The sequence below is a fragment of the Anas platyrhynchos genome, chromosome 4 (assembly GCF_047663525.1).
Source record: "Anas platyrhynchos isolate ZD024472 breed Pekin duck chromosome 4, IASCAAS_PekinDuck_T2T, whole genome shotgun sequence".
NCBI classification, from domain to species: domain Eukaryota; kingdom Metazoa; phylum Chordata; class Aves; order Anseriformes; family Anatidae; genus Anas; species Anas platyrhynchos.
In genome coordinates this window covers 9,090,481-9,116,286 of record NC_092590.1, presented here as the reverse complement: position 1 = coordinate 9,116,286, position 25,806 = coordinate 9,090,481, and the positions used below count along the sequence as shown (strand labels likewise).

Genomic DNA, 25,806 nt, shown 5'->3' with positions numbered 1-25,806 from the left:
TTTAACAAGCATGCTGTATTCCTCTTGCTAGCCAACTGGAAACATACATTTCGATTCTGTCCCTTGTCAGCGTATTGCCACGTGCACAGCAGAGTTCCAAAGGCAATGCAAGCATTGCACTTCAACGGAGGTCAGAAGTCCTGTGATAGATGTATACAGGAAAAGTAATTTAGAAATTATAACTGTCTTAATTTAATAACCTCTGCATTTTTGAAAGGCTTTCAAGAATGTTATATGGTTTTAAGGCTACTTCTCGGATAAACTACCATATTTGAAAGTTTGTAATGCATTTAGAGAAGGATAACATTTAGAAAATTGACCTAGCAATGAATCTGTTTCATATTTCCAAATGGATAAAAAATGCTTTATCCCCTAACAATTATAAAAAAAATTAACTATGTTAGTACTGAGAGTATATTGCTGATTCTGTTACAATAGCACTCAATTTGATCCTCCCAGCATCTGGTGAGCTGCTGTGTAAGTAAGCAATTCCATTTCTAATGGAAAGACATTCAGAGAGCGTCAATATGGATGTCAAAGTCAGTCTTGCCTTTGTTCTCAGTGTTAGCATATTACCACTCTCTATCTCTAATTGTTCCTGAATATTAACTCTTGCCCTGGTGTGTGAGGGCGTAAATAACTGCTATATGAAAGTATGTGCCCTGAAAATTCTTTATGTTTCATTAAAAAAAAAATAAATCTAAAATTCTGTAGTTATTCTAAAAGGAATAGGAATATGGAGCCAAATATTTTGCTGATGTAATCTGAACCAGTTCACTGAAGTCAGTGGTGTGCTCCCAGACTCTGTAGAAAGCATTTTTGGTTATCTGAATAATTTTTGATTATTTGAATACCCAGAACTGTAAATGTGTTTGTTCTAGTGGAAATGATATGATCTTGATTTCACTCTTCAGATATATAGGACCACTAAATTAAAATGGTGCCACCACTTGGAAGTCTTTGTACCTGACAGCTAGCACCAAAGCATCAAGGTCCCGGTTTATGTAGCAGCCTCTGCTAGCAACTAGAAATCAGGGAATCAAAACCACTGTCAACTATTCTTCTTCTCAATGGGAAAATAAACAAACATTTTAAAGGCTGCTAAAGATTTTTCCTCTATTCAGATGATAATGTTTATTTCCTTCCTAGGTAAACACTTTCAGATTAGGAACGAATAGTTCAAAATAAGGTTAAAAATACTTGATAAAATGCCCTTTGTTAACTGCGTCAACCCATTTATACTAATCTGAAAACTGTATATGTATCCTTGAAGTCACAAGGAGGATGTTTATATGAGGTTTTACAGAAGCGATGCTTCCTGGAGTGTTGAACACACAGGGCTTAGCAAGAGAAGGTCTGTAAAATACAATGTCCTTCTTTATCCTTCCTTAGTAGCTGCTTAATATTTGTATTCCATTAGATTGTTCACTTTGACGTGGATGGCTTGTTTAGCAACATTGAATCGGTCCATCAAATATCAGCCAAACTGCTGTCACTGTTGGAAGAAGCCACGACAGATGTGGAACCACCCATGCAAGTAATCGGTATGTTTACTGTCCTCTTGAGTTCTACAAAGCCACGTGAAAGAATAAACATAACACTCTCCTGTCCTCTACCCTCATCAGACCTAACTAGTACTGCTCCCAGAGGCTAACTTGCTACAAGCTGTCCACGGTAATGCAGGCAAAAGGAAATGTGAAGCCTGTCCAGTGGCTCTGCTGGGCTCGTAACAGGCCTGGTCATGGTGCCCTCATTCCATCCTTCCAGATGTTGACGGGAAGAAAGGCTGGAGAGAGTGAGTTTAGAATGAGTAAATACCACAACACTGAGTTATGCTATATATTGATAACTTAATTTTCATCTAGTTTAGTGTTACCTACCTAACTGCTCATGCTCAGACCAACTCTTATATTGCATGCTCATACTGGTACCACTTGAGAAAAGCATTAAAATTGATTGGAATAATAAATACATAAAAAAACCCATACATTGTAAGCATATTTACTGGCAATATAATTCACGTAAGAGGTGATTAAGTGCAATTAACAGGGACATGGTCAGTGAAAGAAAGAAAGCTGTAATTGATACAGAGCTTGTGGGAATCTGTTTAGGAATGCTTGTAGGGATCATAGGTATTTTTAGCAAATGGATTGTCCTTGGATATATCACAGCAATCATGTGTCCTGCAGCTCAGGTCACGACTGTTATGGCTATGATCTATTCACTTGACCTTCTGGCACAGCTGGAAAAAAACAAGAAGTTTCCATTCATCAGCTCTTCTGTAACTGCTTATTCAGTGCAGAGGCAGTAGGTGATCCAGCTTACGGGATCAGGTGAGAAATCTTAATTAGTTTCAGTGCAAAGTCAGCCAGTTTAGCTTAAAAAAACTTTCAGCTATGATTCAGAGGTTCTCTTTTCCCTAAACTGACCACACACCACAGGTAATGTGTTACAGAAAGAACCCATCTTCTCACAACTTAAGGGTCCCTTCCAACTCAGGATATTCTATGATTCTATGATTCTATGAACTAATGGGGTAAAAACTTATTGGTTGACATTTGACTGGGAAACGTGGTATTAAAGCATACGAGGCTTGGGAAAAGTATTAATCCTAGTATGTCTCAATCTGGTTTGCCAAGGCAACAGCTTAACGTAGTTTGATGAGACTGTGTTGTTTGGCAGGATTTCAATAAAAGTGCATCATGATGAGTCATAGCCTTAATAAGCAATGTTCTATTCTAGCAGGAAGTGGCTTTCTCACAGCAAGGAGAATCATCCGTTTAGTTCTCTGCCATATCCAGAAGTAAAGACAAACAATTTCATCCATCTCTTAGGGTGTACTTCTCCAGAATCAGACAAAGAAACGTGAAAATATATGGGATTTTGGATCAGAGGGTTGACTTAATTATGGCAGGGAAAAAGATGGAATGTAAGGTGAAAGCACTTCTTGCAAAGGCTGAGAGAAAAGCAGGGAGGGTAATTGCATCACTATAAGCAATAAGTCAGTAAGTTTGCCATCCTTTAGAAGCAGAACAGATGATAATTGTGTCTTGAGGATCCTCATAATCAGTGTAAAAGTTGTTAAAGCCAGTCTGTGGAAAAAACAGGATGAGAATCTCTTTAGCACACCCATTATGTTCTATCATGTTTATGGTATTTAAAGATCCTCCATCAAAACATCTTCCTTTGGAAGGCAACCCAGTCACAGTGAGGTTGAAGAGAACTGCTGTTTCCCTGGTTTGGAACTAAAACAATGCAGTTGCTTATATTTATGTCTTTTGATGACAGATTTGGATCTGTCAGAGTGCACAAAAGACTCAGTATTTTCAAACCTGTGCCCAAATATGTATTTCTGGCCCCTAAATCAAGCTTCTACAGTGATACGCTCAAAGATCAACTGATTCAATCCATACAACTCAAAACCAAGAAGAGCTTTAAGCTTAGGAACCTTAGCTGCTTTTAAAAGATCCCATCCATGAAATCAGCACATCATTTTTTTTCTCATCATTTAGCATCAACGAAAATACCTGTCATTATGGCGCAGTACGTCAATGAACAGATCTTGGTCATTTCTGTTTTGGAAGACAGAATGATCATTTCCAGGCTCTAATATATGCTGAAGGGAACTGTAAGTCTCTAGTTTGCATTTTTGCTACAGAAAACATGACCTCTCTTGAGAGCTTAGCATTATTACAGGCTGTGCTAAGCACTTGGAGCTCTGCTTAAAGTTAGTGAAAAGTGTGAGAGCTCAGCATCTCTGTAAAGCAGGCACCGAGGGTGCAGAATCAGGAGAGAGCTTGTTAAGGTTTCCCCTCACACTGCCAGCTAGTAAAGGCCGGTGTGGAGAGTTCACGGGAATGTCAGGAGGCAACGTGTCTTGCCAGCCATCAGCATCAGCATTTAACACGAGACAGAGAAAATAGGGATGACAGCACCTGAAGAAGATCCAAGTAGAGGATGCTGCTGCTTTTCTGACGGTGGCCTTACAGTAACTAAAATGAACTTCTGTGGTCTTAACTCAGTCATTGTTGTTCCCTTGTTCGCACCTTGAAACCAACATGCATTAGACAGCCCAGTTAACCTTCACTGCTAGGGGAAAAAACCCAGAGCTGTGTTACTGTGGTAACTGAATCATTTTTCACTTTACGACAGAGCAGTTCAATGCAATGTATTATGAAACAGCCCACTCCGGTCAGGATGAAACATGCAGGATGCCTGACAGCTTTGTGCTCGCTGTGAATGAACGGAGAGCTCCCAATTAACACGGTGTTCGGCTTTTAACTTTAATAATCATCGCTATAACTCAACAGGAATGTTTATAAAACATCGGACTGGTTGCCATGTAGATGCTGTTTCTCCATAAATGCCCCAGACAGTAGAGTTCACCATCACTGTTGTTTATAATGTGTATTGCCAAGGATGCTGATCAGGGTGCTGCTACAGAAGTGTAGGAGCCAAATGAATATCTCAGCAGAAAAGATGAAGCGTGCCTTCTCCATTCGGATAATATTTCTTAGGTACACGGAAACGGGCAGAGGGGCTTTAGGCTGAGAGAATTACGCACCAGAATTAAATGGGAAACGAGTGCAGGACTACTTCAGTGCCTCTAAAATTCCCAACTGTTTGGGGGGCAAAATGGTGTCGTAGAGGACTGGAAATGTAAATGTTTTCCCCTTTCAGTTGTATATAAACCTAAGGGCTATATAGAAATGGTTGCAATCCACAGTGGTTTTATTTCATTAGGGGAGGGGTGGAGGTTGTTCCTGTGTCATGTAAAGAAAAATCTCTACTCTAGGCCATAACAACTGCCATTTCAGGATGCTGCAAAACAGATAAACGTGAAATGGCTAATGGGAGATGGAGTCATTATTCCCGTTATAACCCATTTAAGTTCATATTCAGTTGAAAAAAAAAGTCAAAGGGAAAATTAACATGGTTACATGCACTCCTCCTGCTGGCCCACACCCCACAATGCTCTCCCCGGAACAGCGAAACTCTCCTGTTTGGTTTTCACTGAAGGGGTGTTGAGGTGGGGCAGTGAATCAGGGGGTTGTGTATGAAGGGGTGCAGGTGTAGAGGTTTCATCCCTTTTCCAGGGGGAATTTTTGTGCATTAACACTGATATAATGGTGCCCGGCTCTGACAAAGATGAGCAGCTGAGAAATACATGTAATAAATAATGCACATAAACACACAAGATCGTTTCTAAGGGAAGTAAAGTGGAAGCCAGCCTTTTTAGCTCACGGCTAATGTGGTGGAATAATAAAACTCCTTCTGAGATGCCGTTGTCTGGCTTGACACGCTTTGTTTTTCTCTTTAACAGGGGAAGTGTTCTTGCAGATTAAAGGCCCACTAGAAGACACATATAAAATCTACTGCTATCGCCACGATGATGCACACACCATGCTGGAATCCTATGAAAAGGATGAAGAACTAAAGCAGCATTTAAGACACTGTGTACAGTCCTTAAAGTAAGATCTTTTCAAATGATGATTTCCGTCCATAGTCAGTTGCCTGGCAGGGAACATTTTAAATGGATGTAGATGAAAGGTCCCCTGTAAATCCAGAGTTTTATGAGGCTTGCTGGGAGCTCTGGCTTATGCTGCTTTCATGAAAAGATGACAAGCCAGGGGCCATGATTAGATTTCTTTCTCTCTAGGATGGCCAAAAATAGCACAAGAAAGGTTTCTCTTCCCTTAGCTTCAGTGCCCCATACTGGCAGAAGAAATGCTGCATCATATAATGGGCTGCTGGGAACACCTTGCCCTGCTCCTAGGAAACATACTGCCCCCATTTTCAGCACTTCTATTGCTCGAGTTAAAGCAGCGTGCACTAGAGCTGTTCACACACTCAGGTGTTTCTGGGCCCCTGCTGTAAGGCCCCAGGGATCTGGAGCCTCGTGATGGGGAAATTTGATAGTGGTCAGTGCTGAAGCAAGCTGTCAGGTCATCCCACCAGTGGAATTTGCTTCGTGCAGCACCAGCCCCTCAGGGAAATGTTTTGAGACCTCGGGGTGAAACACAATAAATGCCTCTGTCTTTCCTTCCATGTGGCTTCCTCCTGCACCCTGTCACGAGAAGCAGCTCACTTTCTCCATGGGCAGCACTTCTTTTCCCACCCGCAAGCTCCCTTGCTCCCTCATTTTCTCAAAAATCTTGCAGAGAGCTGTCACGAGGGAGCATACCATGGTCCTTCAGATCATAGGTCTCTCAGGTCTCTCTCCAGCTCCAGAAAAGGCCCGTGCTGCATGCTTCCAGGAGAGATGTAAAGCTATCACAAATAATTAATGGCGTATACATCAGCAACAGATATTTCAGCTATACCCCAGCTAATGATCAGTCGGCAGAGATGCCTTAAGACTTAGGAGATGGGAAGTATCCTGGAGAGAAATCTGGAAATAGTGGCAGAAGAAACCATTATCAAAATTAAAAGAGAAATGTTTCCTTTGAAGACAGTTTATACTGAAAATGAGGCTTACTTTGTGCAACATGTCCTGTTATTAAATAGACAGCAAAGTATATGTGCAGGGTACTGAGGCTTTAACCAACCTGGAAGCTGAAAGAAATAGATTTTCATATAAACTCAGGCTTTCAGGCTAACGGACGGCCAGGTAACATCCCCTAAGGGGGTGTTTTAGTTGCTGACTCCTACGATATTCTTTTCCGGCTAATCAAGAGAAGTTGTTACTGTCATTCACTCATCCCTACTGCTGAGGCAAGAGGATATGGAAGGAAATAAATATAAAAGATAGTGTCCATGTAGATGCTGGGGTGGAAGTTGCCACTTGAATTCCAGAGGCAGTAAGAGAAGCTCCTGTTCCATCATCACAGCTGGGATTTGTGAAGAGAAAGGATATTTTATGCTGAACCGCTGTAGCCTTTGGTAGCAGGAAGTGACAACACCTTCCTCACAATGAAGCCTTGTTTTGTCTTGTTCTTTCCTGAGTAGCCTTTAAACAGGAACCAATGAAAAAAACACAACTGCAAGTATACTACGTTGTGCTTTTCTCCCAGTGGCTAGGGACTGCTGCCAATTCAAACATGAAGACCTGAAAGCGCATGCTCAGACGTGGAGCTGTGGTCACCTAAACCTTCTTACTTCTTATTAGAGAGCACTTGTCCTAGGAAGAAAACTCTGCAGCATTTTTACCAAATAAATTGCAGACTGTTTTCTGATGTGAGACATAAGATACATGGGGGGCGGTGACTTCTATTTTTGAAAAATGTTTACTTCTTAAATATTTTTTTTCCTTGGGAAGAATGTTGTTACATTTTAAAACATTTAAAAAGTCAAACTAGAGGCTTCTGTTCCTCAGCTGAGTAATATCTGCCATGCAAAAAACGACTTCTGTATCAGGAGTAATTTGAAAGTGGCTCTCTGCACATCTGTACAGACAAATCAGATTTAATTAGCCATGCTTAGATTCCTGCTCCTCCTGTTGACTGCAGAGGAGAAATTCCATCCCAAAATGTAGGTGTCTGCCTTGGAGACATGTGCAAATCCAAATTCTGTAGAATTCCATGTTTAAGCAGCGATTATGCAAAACGGGGATGTTGTTTGCTAGCTTAGCCAAAGAAATGCATGCAGCTGGTAAAAATGAAAGGATGCTGGCAACTACCTGCTCTGCTTTCAGTCTGAAGTAGTTTGGTCAACTATTACGGGGGCAGAGGGACGTCACGAGCACTCAAAGAGCTGATGGTGCAGAAGCGATGAAAGCGGCAGCTTCCAGATGCTCGGTTAGCCACTGGTGGGCGAGGAGATAGGAGTGCAGGCAGGCAGAAAGCAGTGGCTGATGATGTGATGGCAGCGCTCAATAGCAGAAAAGCTTAATGCAGAGATGAAGCGACATTTTGGTTCCCTTGCATTGGGGTGAACTTCTTGGAGTTCAGTTGTACCAGAAGGAAAATATTCTATGTGCATATTCACATATTTCCAAACTACAGTCGTATGTCCCTGCTGCTTTCAGTGTATATATTGACATTATTCTACTCTCAAGAGGTTTCGATTGATATGTAGCCTCCCAAAAAATAGAATAATGTCATTGATTCTCTATCCTAAAAGGCTGAAATATATTCTTTTGCATTTAGAAATACGTTTTTACTTAAAGAAAGTAGACAGGGATGTATTTAAAGTGTGAGAATAACATGCTTAATTTTGCTTTTTGTCTTAAGGACTTGATGATAGTTACTGTTACTAGCACAGTGACCCAAACTTCCTTCTGTAACAGTTTTAGAAGATGACTGGGCTTTACAGCTAAAGCCAGGTTTCTGACAATCCTTTTTCATTTGGGGCTGTCCTTTCAAAAAGATATAGGGCCAGATTCATTGGTACCCTCTGGCTGTTTTGTGCAGTTCTGCTGACACACAGCAGCCATAAACCTAAGTTAACCGGCCAGTTACAGCTGCTCTGTGTCACTGAAGTGTATCTGAGAATCTGGCCCGTGATCTGTATAAATCCTTTTAAGAGGAAGCTAATATATGTTTTGGTTTCTTTTCTTTTGCAGAAAGATGTACGAGGAAGAGTAAGTACTGTATCTTTTTTTTAATGTAAAATAATCTTGAAAATACCTTTTATTTATCTTATGCTTAAAACTGTACATGTAGAAATTTTAAGAAAACAAACCTGTTTCCGTATAATGTATAGATTTCCGCAGGACATGTGTGATAAAGACTCTCAGTTTTAATTTCTCTAAGCCTGTCTGGTTTTCTAATTACTACTGCACCAGCTTTGTACTATTTTTCAAAACTTGTGGTTGATGAAGCTACTTAATTTGGTTGCCAACTCATTCAGAGCCCTTTATTACCACCTTGTTGTCTAATAAATGTCTTAGAGAGCTCCAAGGTCCTCAAGAGTGCTTGTCAACAACTTAATGTCAAACGTGAAAATCCAGACACCCTTAAATCAATCTGCATTAGGCCCCTGTGGACCTGCTCAACACACACTAGGCTCACAGGTAAAGCTATTCCTAAGGTGACAGCACCTTTGGTAGCCCTAAATATATAAGAAATCTGTCTTTCTCTAGAGCTTCCCCCTGGCAGTGGCTGGAGGGTTATCAAAAAAGAACAAGCCAATGGCAACACTTTGCCAGAGCACTCACCCAGCCTCTGAAACCTCGTGGTTATGGGACTTCTATGCTTGACGTGACATCTTTGAAAAGCTTAAGGTAGAATTTATCACTTCTGCAGTTTTGGACATCCAGCAGGCCAGGATCATTGAAATGCAACAACTCCTGAAGTTACCTGCAGGGAGAGGTCAGAGGAGGGGTTAGCCAAACTAAAGAAAATGATTGCAACCTAGACCAAAATGTTAAGGGAGAAAAGAGGAGCGGGCACGCTTTATACAGGTAGGAGAGAAACACCTGTAACGTCAGAGAATTTGACAGTCAGCCAGACATCACAAGTAAAGTCAGTGTAAAATAGACTTTGAAGGATTTGCGTATTGAAATCCTAAATTGGGGTTTTCAAGATTTATTTTATGATTTGAAATAGTTTTGCTCCATTTGGTTTCGATGAAGGATGTTCCGTAATCCTTTCTCAAAAGGAGCGGGGTTCTTAAGAGGAACACAACATACCCAGCGAGTAACAATAAGCTCACGTGAGAGAGCAACGCATGTCGAAATAACACAAGACTGGTTGCTCTAATAACTCTATCAGAAATTAGCGTCCAGTTTTCTACTTTGAACAGTTTCTAGTGGACCATAGCTTACAACCCACTGGCTGAGTTGAAACTGGCTCTTGTAAAGCCTCACAAGGAGTGATGCTGGCTACCTCACATGGTGTGGTGGCATTTCTGTTTGCCTCTGAAGGGCAGGGCACTCAGAAATGCCACTTCCTGCGATTCAGTGTAGAAGTTGTGGAGTCACAGCAGCCCTTGGGCAGGACTGCACCTGAAAATCTGCTTAATGGTGAACTGGAAAGCATGGTGTAACTCACCCCAAACCATCTCCCAGATTGCTTTTCATTCAAGCATGATCAAGAAAACAATTACATACATAACAGACAATGCTGCCCTTTGCTATCAACTAGATGGGCTGAATTCTGCTTGGATTAACAACTGTGCAGCCTCAGTGAATTCCCTGGGTTTGCGTGAAAGCCCTACAGCAGAGTGCATTATTTACCCTGCATGTTTTGTACTAAGATTAGCTCTCACACAGTAAATTATAAAGCCCAAGTCTTTAAGACACGCTGAGGCCCGTGATGCACGCACACAAATTCAGAAGTGCCAAGCCAAACATGACACTGTCCTCAGCCCTGTGACCATACTGGTTATCACGTTCACCACTGGACCTACCTGCGAGACACTGAGAGCATGTGAAACTAAATCCTGAATCACCTCTCTTTGCGTAGCTCGCCACCATGTATTTTTTAAAGCGCTGGCAGTCTTTCTGTGTTTGTGTTTGCTTTGTTGTGAGGAGGGAGGCAGGGCACGCTGCGAAGCTCGCCGCAGTGAAGCCAGCTGCATTTACTGCAGAGCTATGGTGATAATTTGCGATGAGATTAGAGCAGCTACTTACAACCCAGAGTTCTCGCTAAATTCACGATAAGACGGGGGAGAGGCTGAAGCAGCATTGCAAATGAATTATCAACTTAATTTTCTGCACAATGGATGTCACAAGCCTGTTTCAGCCATGTGGCAAGGCCACGTCCTGCCTGGCTGCTGGGTGCATGCTAACAGGGACACTGGAAACGGGGCTCATCCAGGGAGAGAGGTGATCATCAGATAATCTTGCTGGGGAGAATTAGACGAGTCGAACTTTGTGGCACTTCGTGCCCCAGGGAGTCATTATCTTATAACAAACCTACTATCTCTCAAACCATATTGCTAGACTGTGTCATGCAGATACGCAAACAGAGGGCTGTTTATCACTTGGGCAGCTGTCCAAAGTGCAACTGTATAAAAAGAAGACACTTGAAGATTTTTCCATTCATGAGGCAGCTTTTATAGATTCGCATTCATGGGGCTTTTCAGAGAAAACAATAACAATTTAAGATTTTTTTCTCCTTATTGCTGCCAGAAGCTGAAAGAAGGCAAAATAGCTCTATATATTTAATGTAGGATAGAGGGGAAATGAGGGGGATTGAAATGATGAGAAGGTTTGGGGACATCAAGAAGCTCTAAAAGGCATCTACTGTTAATTTTTTTCATGCAGAACTTTACACAGATAATGCCTGTGCAAGAGAGATGGTTTAAATATGCAGATGTCTCTTCTCAAAGGCATTCAAATTGTTCGTTAATTAGTCAGCAGTAAGGACTGGCTGTTTTACTTTTTATACATATAAAAGTGGGAAAGAAAGCTTTTTTTTCTCTTTTACTCTTTCTGCTGAACAAAACAATAGACGTCAGCCTGCAAAACCAAGTGGATGTTCCCTGTTTTTTATATTTCCATGCTGTAATATTCCCTCTTCCCATATTCGGAAATCCTTCTTCCCCTGGCATTACCTCTTGCACAGTTACTGTCAGACAACCTTTTTCCTTCCAAGACAGCCTTTTTGGGGCATGCAGATGGAAAGCCTGCTCTGCTTTACTGTCCTTCATGCTCTCACCAACTGCTCACTCACAGTTTCAAGGTGGGGGTCTGTGAGCCAGGGGCATTTCATGGCAGCACCGGTAGTGCCCTGTGCCAGCCCCGTGGAGGCTCAGGCATCCCGCGATGTCACCTAGTGGAAGCCAGCTCAGAAAAATAGCAGGTAAAGGATGGCAGAGCTTGCACTGGCAGGTTGAGAGGTATTGTGAGAAGGGATGCAGCAGTGAAAGGGCATCCCGTTTACTCACAACATGGAGATGTTGCAATTTTAAGGCTGAAGGCCCAGAGCAGGATGTAATGGCTTCAGTCACATGCATTTCTCAAACTTCCTGTTATTTGCTCTTCCACCTACGTCTCCCTTCTTGGGTGTTGTGGTGTGCAACTTGTACCATACACGCTCCTCAGACTGAGTGGGCCAGTTTCAGAGGTAATGTCTAAGCAATAGTCTGGCAAGTTGCTGAAAATACAGAAAACTCAGACCTGGTGTGTATTTCTCACTGAGGGGGCGAGAGGATGGTTTCGTTTACAACGGCCCATGTTCCCTGACAGATGTATCTTATTTTTTGACTTAAGTGGTGATCGCACTTCTATGACTCAGTGCAAAGCATTGCTCTGGTTTTGATATTTTCTGTAGTTGAAAGCTCAACTGAAGGATATAAAAGGCAGCAGGTTCAATGACTAGACAGAAATAATAAGATTTTTTTTTTTTGTCTTCAAGGAGTTTCTCCTTATGTGACTTTTTCTTGGTATAAATTATAGAGGGAAGCCAAATCTAATGGATATGGGATCCCTGATGATCAAACCAGTACAACGGGTGATGAAGTATCCCTTGTTACTCTGTGAACTCTTGAATTCAACTCCTGCTTCTCACCCTGACCACAAGGCTCTACAAGAGGCCCTTTTTGCTATGAAAAGCATTAATGTGAACATCAATGAACTTAAAAGGAGGAAAGATTTAGGTAAGAAAAAGGCACAGTACATTCTTCTGTCTGTAGGTTTGGGCTGGCAGTTACAAGAGAGGTTTCAGCTCCAGTCACATTGCCACAACAGTTTTGGAAGCTTATACTTAACTTGTATAGTACACTGGGCTTCAAGAAAGTAACAGATGCCTTAATGTCACTTGTCCTCAGCAGCTATGCTATCTGACAAAGGATGCAGACTCCAGAAACACGAAAATGATGAAAGAATTCATGTCATAGCCATGTTCATCGTCAGTTATGCAGTTGCAAACACTGATAATAATTAAGACGCTGTGATAGCACTATTTCTTATAGACTTGCCATGCTGAAGCCTTAACTTCACTCTTCTCAAGGCTAGCATTGATAACAGGGTTTTCATCATTTTCACACAAGATTACAGCAAGTGACATCAAAGTGTCTGGTCTCAAATGGTTTCATATTTGTATCCCCATCCCTGTGAAAAGCCCTGTGAATACAGACTATTAGTGTCATGAAATTCTCTCTCTGCAGTGCTGAAGTATAAGAGGAATGATGATGATGAAACCCTTAAAGAAAAGTTTTCCCGACTGAATATTCACTCCATTAGCAAGAAATCCAAGAGGGTCACCAGCCATCTGAAAATACTGACGGGGGGAGAACCTCAGGTACTTACTCATCCAACTGCAGATTTGCATTGACAGCTTCAGTTCTGCTTTTGCACTGGGCATTTTTAAAGACATTTTGGAAACACAGTTTGTGGTGTTGCCTTTTTCCTGCATCATTTATAAAGTCCTTTTCTGAGTGTCACGTAAGACAGGAAAGCTCTTTGTGATTGAAACAGAAAATAGCATAATGTATTCTCTACCTTTTCCTCTTTTATCTAAGTTTCTCAAACTTCTGATCTTTAGCAGAGAGGAAGCGACCGGTAGTTTTGTGAAAATCAGCCTCTGATCAGCTCTTTGTGGATAAACTGGCAATCCTTATTGTTGGTTTTGTGAACAAGTTCTGGCCGTTTTACTCTGCACCTAACTTTCAGGTCCTGAGCCCTGCAAGGAAGATGAGCAATACTCCTGATTAGTAAAGGCCACGGCTTTTGCCTCCACATGCATGAGGATCTGTAACCATCAAAATTACCAGAGGCAAAGAACCCTGGGATAAATCCAATGGGGGTTGGGTGGCCAAAACCAAAATGCTCTTTCATAATTTCAAGGTCGTGATTCAAAACCTACCAGGATAAACACATTCAGAAGAGCTCCAGTCTGAATCTCAAAGAAAATCAATTATAACTGACCTTGAAAATGGTATCTGGTGCACCTCCCTACAGGAGATAGCTGATCGTGGCAAGGTCACTTGCCTTTCTAGATGTGACTTTACAAGATTTGTGCCGTTTTTTTCCTGTTTTGTTTTTTATCAGTGGTTTCCCCCTTTCTCTGACGCAAATTACCCACATTTATTTTTTTCTGCTTTTTTATTTGCACAATGGAAATTTTTGTATTTTCACTGGTTTTCCCACCAAATCCCATGGCAGACTAGAACACTGACAAGGCTATATAATCAAAGAAAACTATGGAATTAAACTTGATTAAGAGAAGGTGTGATTTTTTTAGATGCCTTTTTTTTTTTTTTTAAAAATTAACCTTAAAATATTGGAGAATTTAGAATAAGGAGATATGTGTTAAAGATTCAGCCCTCTCTTCTGCTTAAGTAAAGAAAGTCTTCAATTCACATCTCTGAAAAATGCTGTGACCCTTACAGCAACCCTCCTGAAAAACAGACCTGAGATTTCTCAATTTCCTTAACTAAAAGGTAGGCAGAAATAAATGTATTTTCAGGCTGCATAAGAAAAGTAGAGAAGCTCGTTTCCAGCTGCAGAGGTTACAAGCTGAAGAGCTGGCGTGGCTCTAGAGCTAACAGCTCCACCTACAGCCTGCCTGGGAGAAATCTCTCCATTACCCACCCGAATGAGCATGCAGGGAAATAATGCCATGACATAAAACTATATTATATTATCACCACTGTTCCCCCAAATGGAGCAACAATATACAAAGAATTGAGAGTTTTACTGATGCATGTAGATGTGCAACTGTTTGTTTCCATTCGGTTTGGCAAAAATTATAATCTGTCATATTGCCCAGTGTCTTTGACTCTTCTTGGATTAAAATCGGAGTTTGGGAGAATTAGGGACCAATCTGTTCTGCTTTCAAAGGGAGGAGTTCAGGGAAGGTTTGGGATTTTTCCAGCGGAGCCCTAGGCACTTCTTTAATTAGCTAGACTCCAAAATAACAGTGGAAACATCTATTTTAGGTGAAAGATCAAACCTTTAATAGGGAAGAAAAGCTGTTTCGAAGTTTAGAGAAGACTGTGAAATTGTGTGTGAAGAACATTTCATCCTCCTCGCAACATCTACAGGTGGGTACATGCCTTTATGAAATCCGTGGCCACAAACCACGTCCATAACCAGTTTAGCAGACATTTCTGCCCCTGGTTAGGCAACACCAAATTATTTATAAGCAGGCTTTTCTACAGCATACTATTAAATAAATCAGCTGTGCTTCTGCTGCATTACTGGGCAAAGAAGTTATGAAGCCCATTCTTCTGCTTTTTTTTTCCTCCATTTTTAGGAACCAGGCTCTGTGGAGACCCATGGGTACCGTGCAGTAAAGAAAGTGCTGTCTGGTAGCATGGTTACTACTTTCAATCACTGCGCAAAGCCATCATATATACCCCATACAAATCCTGCAGTAGAGCACCAAGTAGTTGTCATAAACAATGTCAGAAGTGAGTTGCAACCACATGAATTAAAATGTCCTAAAATATGTGTTTTGGACATAAGGACTCCTTCCTTAATTCTCTTGCTAGGTGGTGTTGAGGGTTAGCATTAGATGGACACAGTTCTCAAGTGCTGTAAATGTTTTTGCTTTAATCTACCCCTCAGAAGATGTGGGTTTGCTGGTAACGTACCAGCTTTTTCCCTCTTGTGGGCAACTTGTCAACGTTGTAGAAGCCACAAGGTGTACGTGTGCCCAAGCTGGACCTGGAGTTTATTTGAGAGGTAGGCAAGATCAATAGCCAGCTGGCCAGAACTTATCGCAAACACACCTTGTTTGGCTCAGCAAACAGGGGAAGGGCTGCGAGCTCAGCCGACAAAAGTTGTTGCCTGTAATGGTGTTGACAGTTCCTTATCCAAACGGATGCACACTTCATTAAGATTAAAATTCACTGTAAGTGAAACACACTGTAGTCCTACTTGGTCCTCCAAAATAGGTCTTTCAGGGTGCATGGTGCTTGAGCTGGTGTCTTGCCGAGAAGTAGTTAACTTCCAGTGGGACTTACATTAGATTGGAGCACAGTTTTTTTCCAGTTGAATATTAACAACTTTATTCTTCAATAGTTTGCATTGAAAATAGGCAAAACACAGAAACGTATTTTTACAGTAAACAATCCCACAATGGCTGGAAACTGCACAGAAAAAAAGCAAATAGGTATGCAAGATGGAAAATATTTCTGATTCCATCAATAACATTGCAGTGAATGAGTGAATGCAGCACATTAAAACAAATTGTAATGTTTTTTCATCTTCCTACCATCTTCTCATTTAGGATTCCATACACCTGGCTGCACAGAACATAACTGGGCTTCAGGAAGTCTTGCAAGACAAAGAAGATGAAGTCAAGAACCACTCGAAAAAAATAAACAATACTGCAAATCTCTGTGAAGACCTTGTAAGTTTATGCAACACCCAATGTCACACAGATAACTGCCTGTGAGAGAACAAATGTATGCAAGACAGACAAGACAGAAAAGAGCAAAAAAAACCCTTCAGGAATACGTTAGGAAAGATAGATGAGTGTTTGTTTGTTTGTTTGTTTGTTTGTTTGGGTTTCTGTAGGAAATCAGATAAAATTCAGTTCAAGTACATTGTGTTTCCCTGAAAGAGCTAAAGAAAACTTCTTAAGCTAAATTCCTGTGTTGAAGCTAAAGTCCTTGTGCTAAATTTGCATCTTTCTTCTGAGCTTCAGACAAGAGCAGCGGATCTCTGCTTTTACCAGTTTTGTTACCAATATTCAGAGTTTCACAGTGACTTTTGCAATCTTTGTTATAGTCATGAATTATTATTAGCTCCTAGAATCACAGATCCGTGAAAATCTCAGTTTTATTACTTTTTCAAGTAAGTTACCATGCTTCATATGGAGAAAAGTTGAACAATCTGGATATAGACCATAAACATTAAAAAAGAAAACAAATCACCTAATAAACTGTAAGATTTTTCACATATTCTCTGGCTTTCAGGGTCCAAAGGAACTCTAATGCCTGTCTGTACTAAGATACACTAAAATGTCTCTTCAAACAGCTCAGACTGGAAAAATTCAGAGGTGAAGGTTTTCTTATGCCTTCCTAGGTCTGTGCTGACTAAAATGCAGCTATTCAATCCTTTCCAAAAAAATGAGAACAGCATCTGCCAAAAACCAAAAGGATTTTTGACAGACCACATCCTCCCAGATAATGACAGGGAAGTGAGATGGTGTATTTCCATCCCTTTGAAGTTCCAGAATTTAAAAAGAAACTCAAAAATTAGTTGCGATAATTAGATTTTTTTTTCAATATCTTTAAAATGGATGAGTGCATGAAGTAAAGAAGAGGAACACCTCTATCATTGCAAAGATGAGTGTGTCCAGAACGGAAAATGTTCCTTCCCCCTCTCTGCCCCACCCCTCCCTTTACAGAACCATCAAAGAAAAGCAGAAGAAATTCCACAAGAGGTAGAACAGAAAACTTTTCTCAAAACTAAACTTCGTAACTCCTATTGACTCATAACCCAACTGGCCTGAAGGTCTTTGTACTTTACAAAAAGAAACCAACATTTTAACAGTATTCAACTGTGGACATTGTTTTAAACCATGTTTATTTCTATTTATTTTCTATTTGTTTGTCTGTCTTGGATTTAAAACAGACATACTTTATCTTATATATAGTTAAAACAAACTAACAAACAAAAAGCTGTTGTACTGATGTTGAAAAATGAATAGCTATTTGCATGTTTTCCTGAATCAGCACTGGACTCAGAGTATGACATTTCTATCCTTTTGTGCATTTGTCAATAATGAGTAGCTTCCTCTCATGTTTTAGGGAAAACTTTAGGGCAGAAATCCACAATAGCCTCTTCATTTCCAGAAATCAGGACCAGCAGTTTGGAAAAATTGTTTTCTTAACACATCAAAAATTGCTTCACTATACACAGCCTAGTTTTTCAAGTGGAAATGAAATGAAAACTACCTAGCCAGTGCACATCAACTTGGCCTTGGGAGAGCATTTCTGGTGCTAAAATGGATGTGCCCTCAGCTGTGGGGTGCTACAGAGGGGAAGAGGGATGGTTGCTCTTTTATTCTCACAATCAACCCAACAAGTTATTTCACAAAAAAACATCCAAGGGTTTTAACACGATGATGAGGTTTACTCAAGAAACGCCTGTTCTACATTTGAACACATGGCTATCAAAAATAAATGTTATTTAGTGCGATATTAATCCTTTGAGACAATTAGAGGCTAATGGAAAGATCTAAGAAGGATTTTTTTACCAGTTATCTAGTTTTGCTGATTACTAGAGATAAAACCAACAAGCATAGCACAACTTAATCAAGTGATTGTGTTTGCTTAAAAAGGAATAGAGTTACGGCTATTTCTAGGAAAAGAAAAAAAAAATAAACCTTTGATATCATTCAAAACAAAGACTGCCATTTAACAAGATGTCAATGTCTCTAGACTACATGGGCTGGAAATCTCCGTTTTATTGGAGTGTAACACTACTAGGCACTAAAAAGCACACTCACCTGTTCTCCAACTTCAGTATTCATGGTTATCCTACACTGACCCTTGCCTCATTTTTTCCTCCATGGTAACACAAAGGGCAGTATCACCAGCTGCATGCTCCAAGGGACCATTTCCATTATCAGAGACTTTAAGAGGCAAACCTGTTACCCCTCCTTTGCAATGTTATGAAGGAACTTCTAACTCATGCTAGACCCTGTGTGAAGCTGCCCCTGACAGCAACACTTTGTGAAGAGCCAGTAACAGATTGCTTGTTAGGCTGCAGTCAGGCTTAACCCGTTACTGGGTCTGAAGAACTGTTTGAATGAAATAATCTGTAGTTCTGTTTTATTACCTTTCCAGATGGCTCAACTGGACAAGCTTGTTTTGATTCCTCTCTCAGCACTACAAGCCTTGTTTGCAGGCCCACAGAAGCTCATCCAGAAGCGCTACGACAAGTTGTTGGACTACAACAGCTACCTTCAGAGGTCAACAGGAGAAGAGCTGGACCTGGCAAAGAAAGACTATGAGGCTTTAAATGCACAGCTAGTGGAGGAACTTCAGGTATTCAACCGAGCAGCCAAAAAGATTGTGTTGAACTGCCTGTATTGCTTCATCACCCTCCTCAGGAATATTATGGCTGCAGCACTTCAATCAAATTCTTCTGTGGTGGTGCCTGTTCCAGTAAGTACATTAGAAAGAGGCATAGCTCTGCGGATATGGCTCTTTCTGCGTGATTTGGGTAGAGATATGTAGGACACGTACCTACATGCTACACCAATTTTACTTGGTCTGCTAAGCAGTCAGGCTTTGGTATTTTTTTTTTTTTTTTTCAAGCCCAGCACAGTTTTAAGTTTGCAGCTTAAGTTTTGTCAGCCTGGACTTTTTGCTGAGAATGATCCTAATGCAGCTGCTCCAGCTATTGCAGCAAAGGTAATGGTGAGAACATGACAGTAAAGCAAAATGGAGGCGGTCTCTAGCATTTAACCTGGCTTTTTTTAGGGGGCTCTGCCCTGAACAGCACAGAAAACAGGGCAAGAGAAATTCTAAGGAAGTTCATGAACACTTCTGGTAGTATTAGATCTGCAGACTCACACTGATGACTGCAGAGAAGTGGCTTAGGAGATCTGATGAAATCATTTCTATGAAAACCAAGTTGCTTTTAAATCCAAATATGCTGTAGAAGCTCCTGCGCAGTAGGAATAGGCAGAAAGGAATAGCTTCGTCTATGCTGACATTTTTAGAAAGTTACAATCATTTCACTCATGGAGTCAAAGCCACAGCAAGGCAAGGATGCCTATCTGAGCTACACAGAAGTGCGTTAGTTCCTCCAGCCCACACAACTTTCTGTGCAGTGTGAGCATTACCTTAAGATTGTGAAATTATTCTTAATTTGTGTGAAAATTACACAACGTTTGTTTTGTTGTATTTTTCCCTGGAAGACTTGAGCCCTCTTATAAACACACCTGTGACAATGCCTCCCCACCTCCAAACCCACTCACCTGAACTGCAGCCTAGTAACTGTATCTGGATAAGCCTCTACATGTGAAACACGTTGTACTGAGGCCCTTCTGGAGTATCCCTTTCCACCCAGGGATGAACAAAGCACTTTATAGTCAGGGGTAGCTGAAAAATTGAGAAAGCGAGGTCAGGATCAAAAGATAGAGCTGCACTGTTTAATTGGAAAATGAAGGCTTTTCCTGCATGAAAAAATTGGATTCCTGTAATCTGGCTATTTCATGCTTTGGAATACACACTATTGCATCAAGTGTTGCTTTCTATGGTGCTTTTCCTACAAAATTACCTTTTTTTCTTTTCTGTTTACATCAGCAAATACATTTGGGGTTAGGCATAGACCAAAAGCACTTACCCAGTGCCACAGAGCTTCAGTTTACCCATCTATCTTTAATCTGGTAGCAGCGCACAGTTGCACAAATGCACAGCTGTGGGGTAAGCTACTCCAAGCCTTACAGCACATCGGCCACTCTGTGATAACTGCTGAGATGAGCATTTGCATCTGAAAGCAGGTGGCTCAGTACTGTAAATGCAAGGCTGTTCATTTACATTTTTGTTGCTGTTTAGAATATTTTTTAATGATTAACTTAAATCTCTACGTCCTGTAACTCTAATAGTAATCCTTTGAAACTTTTTTAAGCACAGATCTTTCTTTTCTTTCTGCCTAGTACACTATAGGATCTGCAGGAAATTGCAGTAACTTGTCAGGTTTTGTGATTCCTACTGTTCAGCCCATTAAACCAAATCTGCTGTCTCAAATCTCCTTACCATTTTGTTCATGAGATCTAACCCACCTTTGTGTTTGCAGCTGTCTTCCTCAAGCATCTGTGAAGTGCAGAATCAGTTGATGGAGGAGGTTCACAAGCTGAATTTTGTAAAAGAAAACAGCAGCGCAACCTTTATTGAAAGAAAACTGAGCTTTGAAAAAAAGAAACCTGTCCCTTCTCCAGTGAGTATCATACATCTGAATTGTATATGAATCATCCGCTTTTGATCACTTTAGAGACAAATCCATATTTATGCCACTTAGAGGGCTTGCTCCCTTCATTGGGAATCTGAATTGGGCTATTGGAATGAAGCTGTTCTATTGACCAGTAGCTTCACAAGATTTTTGACGCTGTCTTCATGTTATTTTGAAAATCTGCTTGAAATCACCTTTGATTATTCTTAGGTCTTTAAGCACAGGTAAGTCCAAGGCTGCATATGCAAAACTGGATCATTTCTCTTGTTAAACACTCTTGCAGTGAATCTTATTCTTTGAATTCAGAACTTTCCCTGATTCTTAGCTGCAGTTCTGTTTATATTTGTGTTTACACATGTATGCCCACACATACACCCCCACAGCAGAAGACACATAAAGTCCAGCAGGAAATCTGCATGCCTGTGGTTCTCAACCTTCTCAGACATTTACAGAGCTTTCAGGCATCCAGTTTACAGAACAATATAAAGCCATATATATATACAGTACAATATAAAGTCAGCTGCAGATTTACAGGAGAAGCCAAAGAAGCGGGAGGATTCATTTTAGCATCAGTAAGGCACACATACTCTTGTGACTGTGGTACATTGGAGTCCCATTGATGTGCAGCATCTCCATCTCTGCCCTCTAACCAAACTGACCGAATATGCTTCCCGCAGTTAATAGCACCTTGCCCTTATATAGCAAAATAATTTTGGACCATTCGGTTTCTACGGAGTTTTTGCCCAGTGCCTTGTCATGCAAGTTGTTATATGACCCTAGCATACCTCTGCTAATTTTATTATGTTTTTTGCAATTTTACATAGGAATTCAACGATCATTGTTAGTAAAAACAATTAAAGCAGTTACAGTTCACATGCAGAACACAGGCTCTTGTGGAGTACTGGCTAAGAGATATTTCATTATATTCCTGTATTTCTTTCTTTGAAATCTGCCCTTTATTGGTCAGCTATTAATATAACAGTTGGGCAGGCCCTGGCTGCATATGCAAAGGAGATTTGGTTACCTATAGCTGTGTAACTAACTCCTTGATCTGTGTGTAAGAAAGTAGTCAGCTGCCACATGCAGCGTATACTAGTTCTTTTTATGCATCTGTGCTGTTCTAGAAATGGCTTCAGCATTATTCCTAGTGAATAATTTTTCTTCTTTTCAGCTCGAATCCCCACGCCAAACAGAAGCCGACAGGTCCAAGCTGCTGTCTACGTACAGCACGGAACTGCTGTATCAAGCTAAGCGCAAGTGCAATGCCACGCAGGAATTCGATATTGATTTGCATGAAGGAGAATTGGTGGCTGTCGTGGAGCAAAAGGACCCCTTCGGAAGTACGAGCAGATGGCTTGTTGACACAGGAAGTAAGTTCTTTGCACAAACATCCCAATAACAGCTTCCCTTTGGGCTATTGATTTCTTTTCATTTTCGGCCCCATCTGTTTGCCTCTGTCATACTGACAGCTGCATAAAACAGTTGGTTTTGAAATCATTTAACTGTATTTTGCTGCTTATTTTTTCTCTTTCTATTCTGATATGTAGACCTTAAGGGGTACGTGTATTCCTCCTTCCTGAGGCCTTACAATCCAGCCAAAGTGCAGAAAGATGTAACAGAGAACAACTTCTGGGATGATGATTTTGATAATATCAGCCTCTTTGTCTCTTCACGGCCCTCCTCTGACAGCAGCACAAGTCCAGGGCACAAGAAAAGTGACAGCAGCTCATCTCTTCACTTCTGTGAAAATCCGACAACTAATGGCACAGGGACTGGTGCTTTTCAGGATATGGATGATCAGCAAGTAAGTATAATACCTGTTGTGCCTGTCTTCTTGTTTTTCTTATTTCAAATCCAGATTTATACTGATTATAATTTAAACAATTATTTAAATAATTTAAATAATTTAAATAATTTCCTTTTGCACTGGAAAAGCCTTGCACTAATCTCTCAGTATGATGTAGGAATTTAAGTGCGGGAGCTTTAGGAGAGGTGATTCTCTACATGGAAACCTTGCTGTAAATTCTTGGGCTTGTCCAAGGCTGCTTGGTGTGACAGCAACAAACACTTGGTATGAGCTGAAAACCTTACTGACGTAATGCTCTCTTTTGTTGATACCTCAGAGCTTGTTTTGTTCCATCCCATGCAGAATTCCTCAGATCCTTCAGTTTTACTTTTTGTTTTGGCCCTGTTCTTTGTACTCTGCGCAGCAATTACAGACCATGCAGTTACATAGTGGCTCAGATACGTTCTCACACATTTATATATCCAGAATTCACGCTAACACACAATGACAGGATAAAATATGGCTACATTTCTGAATTCAAGTTTTGTTTTCTTTTTTTTTGTGGCTTTTCTTTTTCAGACCTTCTACGCTGTTTATGCATTTCAAGCAAGAAATGATCAGGAACTCAGTCTTGAGGAGTACCAGAAGGTTAGGATACTTCGTTTTTCTGACCTGAGTGGCAATAAAGAATGGTGGCTAGCAGAAGCCAAAGGTCAGAAAGGATATGTACCATCTAATTATCTCGGGAAGATGACATACGCTTAGGAACAGAAAGGTCCATTCAGTGCGTTTCTCTGAAGTAGACAATAATAATCTATTACAGTTTGCAGAAAGCAAGGCAAACTCACAATTGACTGACAGAAGCCATGGCATCTGGTACAGTGCACACATGATATTGAGAACCTCCATTCTCCAAAAGCCGTCACCTTGTCAAGACCTGAGGGAGAAAACATTTAATAGGAAGACTGATTCTGATTAACATCTCGAAGAGCTTGCTTTTCTATTACCCCATAATTTTCTCTTCTGTCAGTGTCCTACGTCAAAAGTCAACCTACAAGTACACATTGCAGCTAACGTTATGTTTTTCTTTCATGATATTCAGCAAATAATATTCCAGATGAAGACAAATAGCCTTGAAAAAGGACAAATTCAGTCTTCAGGGATTGTAGTTCAAAATGAATTATTCCTAAGCCCCTACCTTGATGAACATAGACAAATCTCAATACTCAGGGCTTTTGCATTGTCTGTTTTTATCCTCAGCCACTTTTGTAACGAACCTTTTTCTCAGTGACAAATATTGAAGTGGGAAGAGAAAAAGGGTTTCATTTTCATAGGAAACATTTCAATTTAAAACATACTGAGTATGTTGGTGCTAGTGGCTGGTCTCAGGGAAGAAGGTATATTTAGTTAAATATGGAAATGCGTGGAGAGGAATAGCAGGCACAAGAAACACGTAACGTGAAATAGGGAAGTTATAATTCTCAGAAAGAAAAATCGCAACTACTTCATACGATTGGCAATAATTTGTAGCAATATGAATGTGCCTCTAGGTTTGAAATTACATGCCTCTAGACTAACTGTGTTATAGTGCAGGATCTGTGTAGTGAAACAAAACTTGTGTTATTAGACTTGGGAATTTATTAAGCTTTGGGGAAAAAAAAGTGAAGCAGTGCCTTACCATGAATATTTACTGTCTATCTGACTCCCTAGGTCAGATACAGAGATCATACTGTCTAGTGAATAAGCTAAGATTTAAGATGTGTCAAAATTTCTCTTCCAGAAAAAAAACACATTCTCATTTTGAAAGTGTCTAACATTAGAGTGAACAGTGAGTGAAGAACGTATTAATGAGCTGATTTACAATTTGCAAAACTCAGGGTCAAAACCCCTGTATTTTGCTTAGTTATCTTAAAAACCGTTAAGGTTATTTTAATAAGTTAAAATGGTTCACATCATATCCTCAGTGAGCATGGGAAAACAAACAAACAAAAAAACAACCAAGGAATGACATGGTTTTCAAGTCGTGCTTTTTGAGGTTCACTGCCTGCAGCAATCCTTAGGTCAGGCTGGTGCCCTACACTTGAGCTAGACTGAATGGTGATCTAACGATATGTCATTACTATTACCACTGATAACTGAGTGTTCATCACAATCTATTTCAATACAGAAATGCCTAGCCCCTCTAGTGATGAATGAAGACCTTATTGTGCTAAGCACTGCATAAAAGGGGGGAAGAAGCAAGAGACTAGGCCTAAAGCAGTTAGTGTAAGAGAAAGATAAAACTCCTGTCAGGTATTTTCTGTATTGCTTCATAATTGCTTATTACTGACTGACCATTAAAGTGACAACATTATTAAACTTGATGAGGGGATGTTGCTGATCAAGGGTGTGTGGATGAAGAAATTGTTCTAAAGCTATTGTGCAAGTTTCTACTTCCTGTAGCTGAAGTGCGGGGTATGAAGATAAAACGAACCCAAACCCTTCCTGAGATATAATAGGAAATAACCTGTCAGCAAAGAAAGGATGAGAGAAATTATGGTAGCTGATGCAAAAAATAGCTTTTGCTGCACAAATGAATCTAGTTGCATTTTCTTTAGAGTCCTGTATTTTTCTTTCATTTTGCTGAAAAGGTAAAGTTCTCAGTTTTGCTCAGATGAATGTAGATCGCAGAGATAAGATCCTGAAATCTATGCTGGATTAAATTCTATGACAAACTTTTTGAGTTCTCTGAGATGGACATCCAGAAATCACTATGTGAAACACTGTGAACAATCCAATGACCAGTAATAATAGATATCATGGTTTTGCCTAACTTGTACATAACCTTATGCACTTCAGTCTTGCTGTTTGCAAGCAAAAAAGGTTCCTATCCCTTTTATTAATGGATGAAGCTGTTTTTACAGAAAACTTGTTATTATTTAAATGGAAAAAATAAAGCTGGGGTGCAGGAGGGCAAGCATCAGCTTGGATGAATGAATTGAAACTACAATTGATTCTGCCCTACTGTGTTTTCCCTGCTTCAGTGCTTATATTTTAAGATTGTGGGGAAGATGTATACAAGAAGCTTTTCAGCATGCCTTATGTTTCAGAATATTTTATTTGGAGATGACCTATTTGCAATAGCTGAAACAGTTTTAGAAATGACTGAATTGTATTTAATAGGCTCAGTGCAGTCATGTAAGCACAATGAAGAAGTTTAGCATTTCAGACAAGAAAATTAAGGGACGGAGTCAGAAAAAAAAGTCTGAAGTGTTAGTTCTGAGAACTCAGCTTGAGT

At 40.3% G+C, this 25,806-nt stretch overlaps 1 protein-coding gene across 1 annotated transcript in view; it reads left to right on the top strand.

The window, feature by feature from the left end:
- ARHGEF38 (Rho guanine nucleotide exchange factor 38) overlaps window positions 1-23,585 on the top strand; it is a 35,691-nt gene extending 12,106 nt beyond the window's left edge. The window contains exons 3-14 of the mRNA XM_005027895.6: window positions 1,421-1,544; window positions 5,324-5,471; window positions 8,504-8,521; window positions 12,284-12,483; window positions 12,994-13,127; window positions 14,767-14,871; window positions 16,062-16,184; window positions 18,631-18,951; window positions 20,591-20,731; window positions 21,915-22,113; window positions 22,291-22,547; window positions 23,109-23,585. Coding sequence (XP_005027952.5) covers window positions 1,421-1,544; window positions 5,324-5,471; window positions 8,504-8,521; window positions 12,284-12,483; window positions 12,994-13,127; window positions 14,767-14,871; window positions 16,062-16,184; window positions 18,631-18,951; window positions 20,591-20,731; window positions 21,915-22,113; window positions 22,291-22,547; window positions 23,109-23,294 — 1,956 coding nt within the window. The 3' untranslated portion in view covers window positions 23,295-23,585. The remainder of the gene's footprint in view (window positions 1-1,420; window positions 1,545-5,323; window positions 5,472-8,503; window positions 8,522-12,283; window positions 12,484-12,993; window positions 13,128-14,766; window positions 14,872-16,061; window positions 16,185-18,630; window positions 18,952-20,590; window positions 20,732-21,914; window positions 22,114-22,290; window positions 22,548-23,108) is intronic.
- Window positions 23,586-25,806: the final 2,221 nt, after the last annotated feature.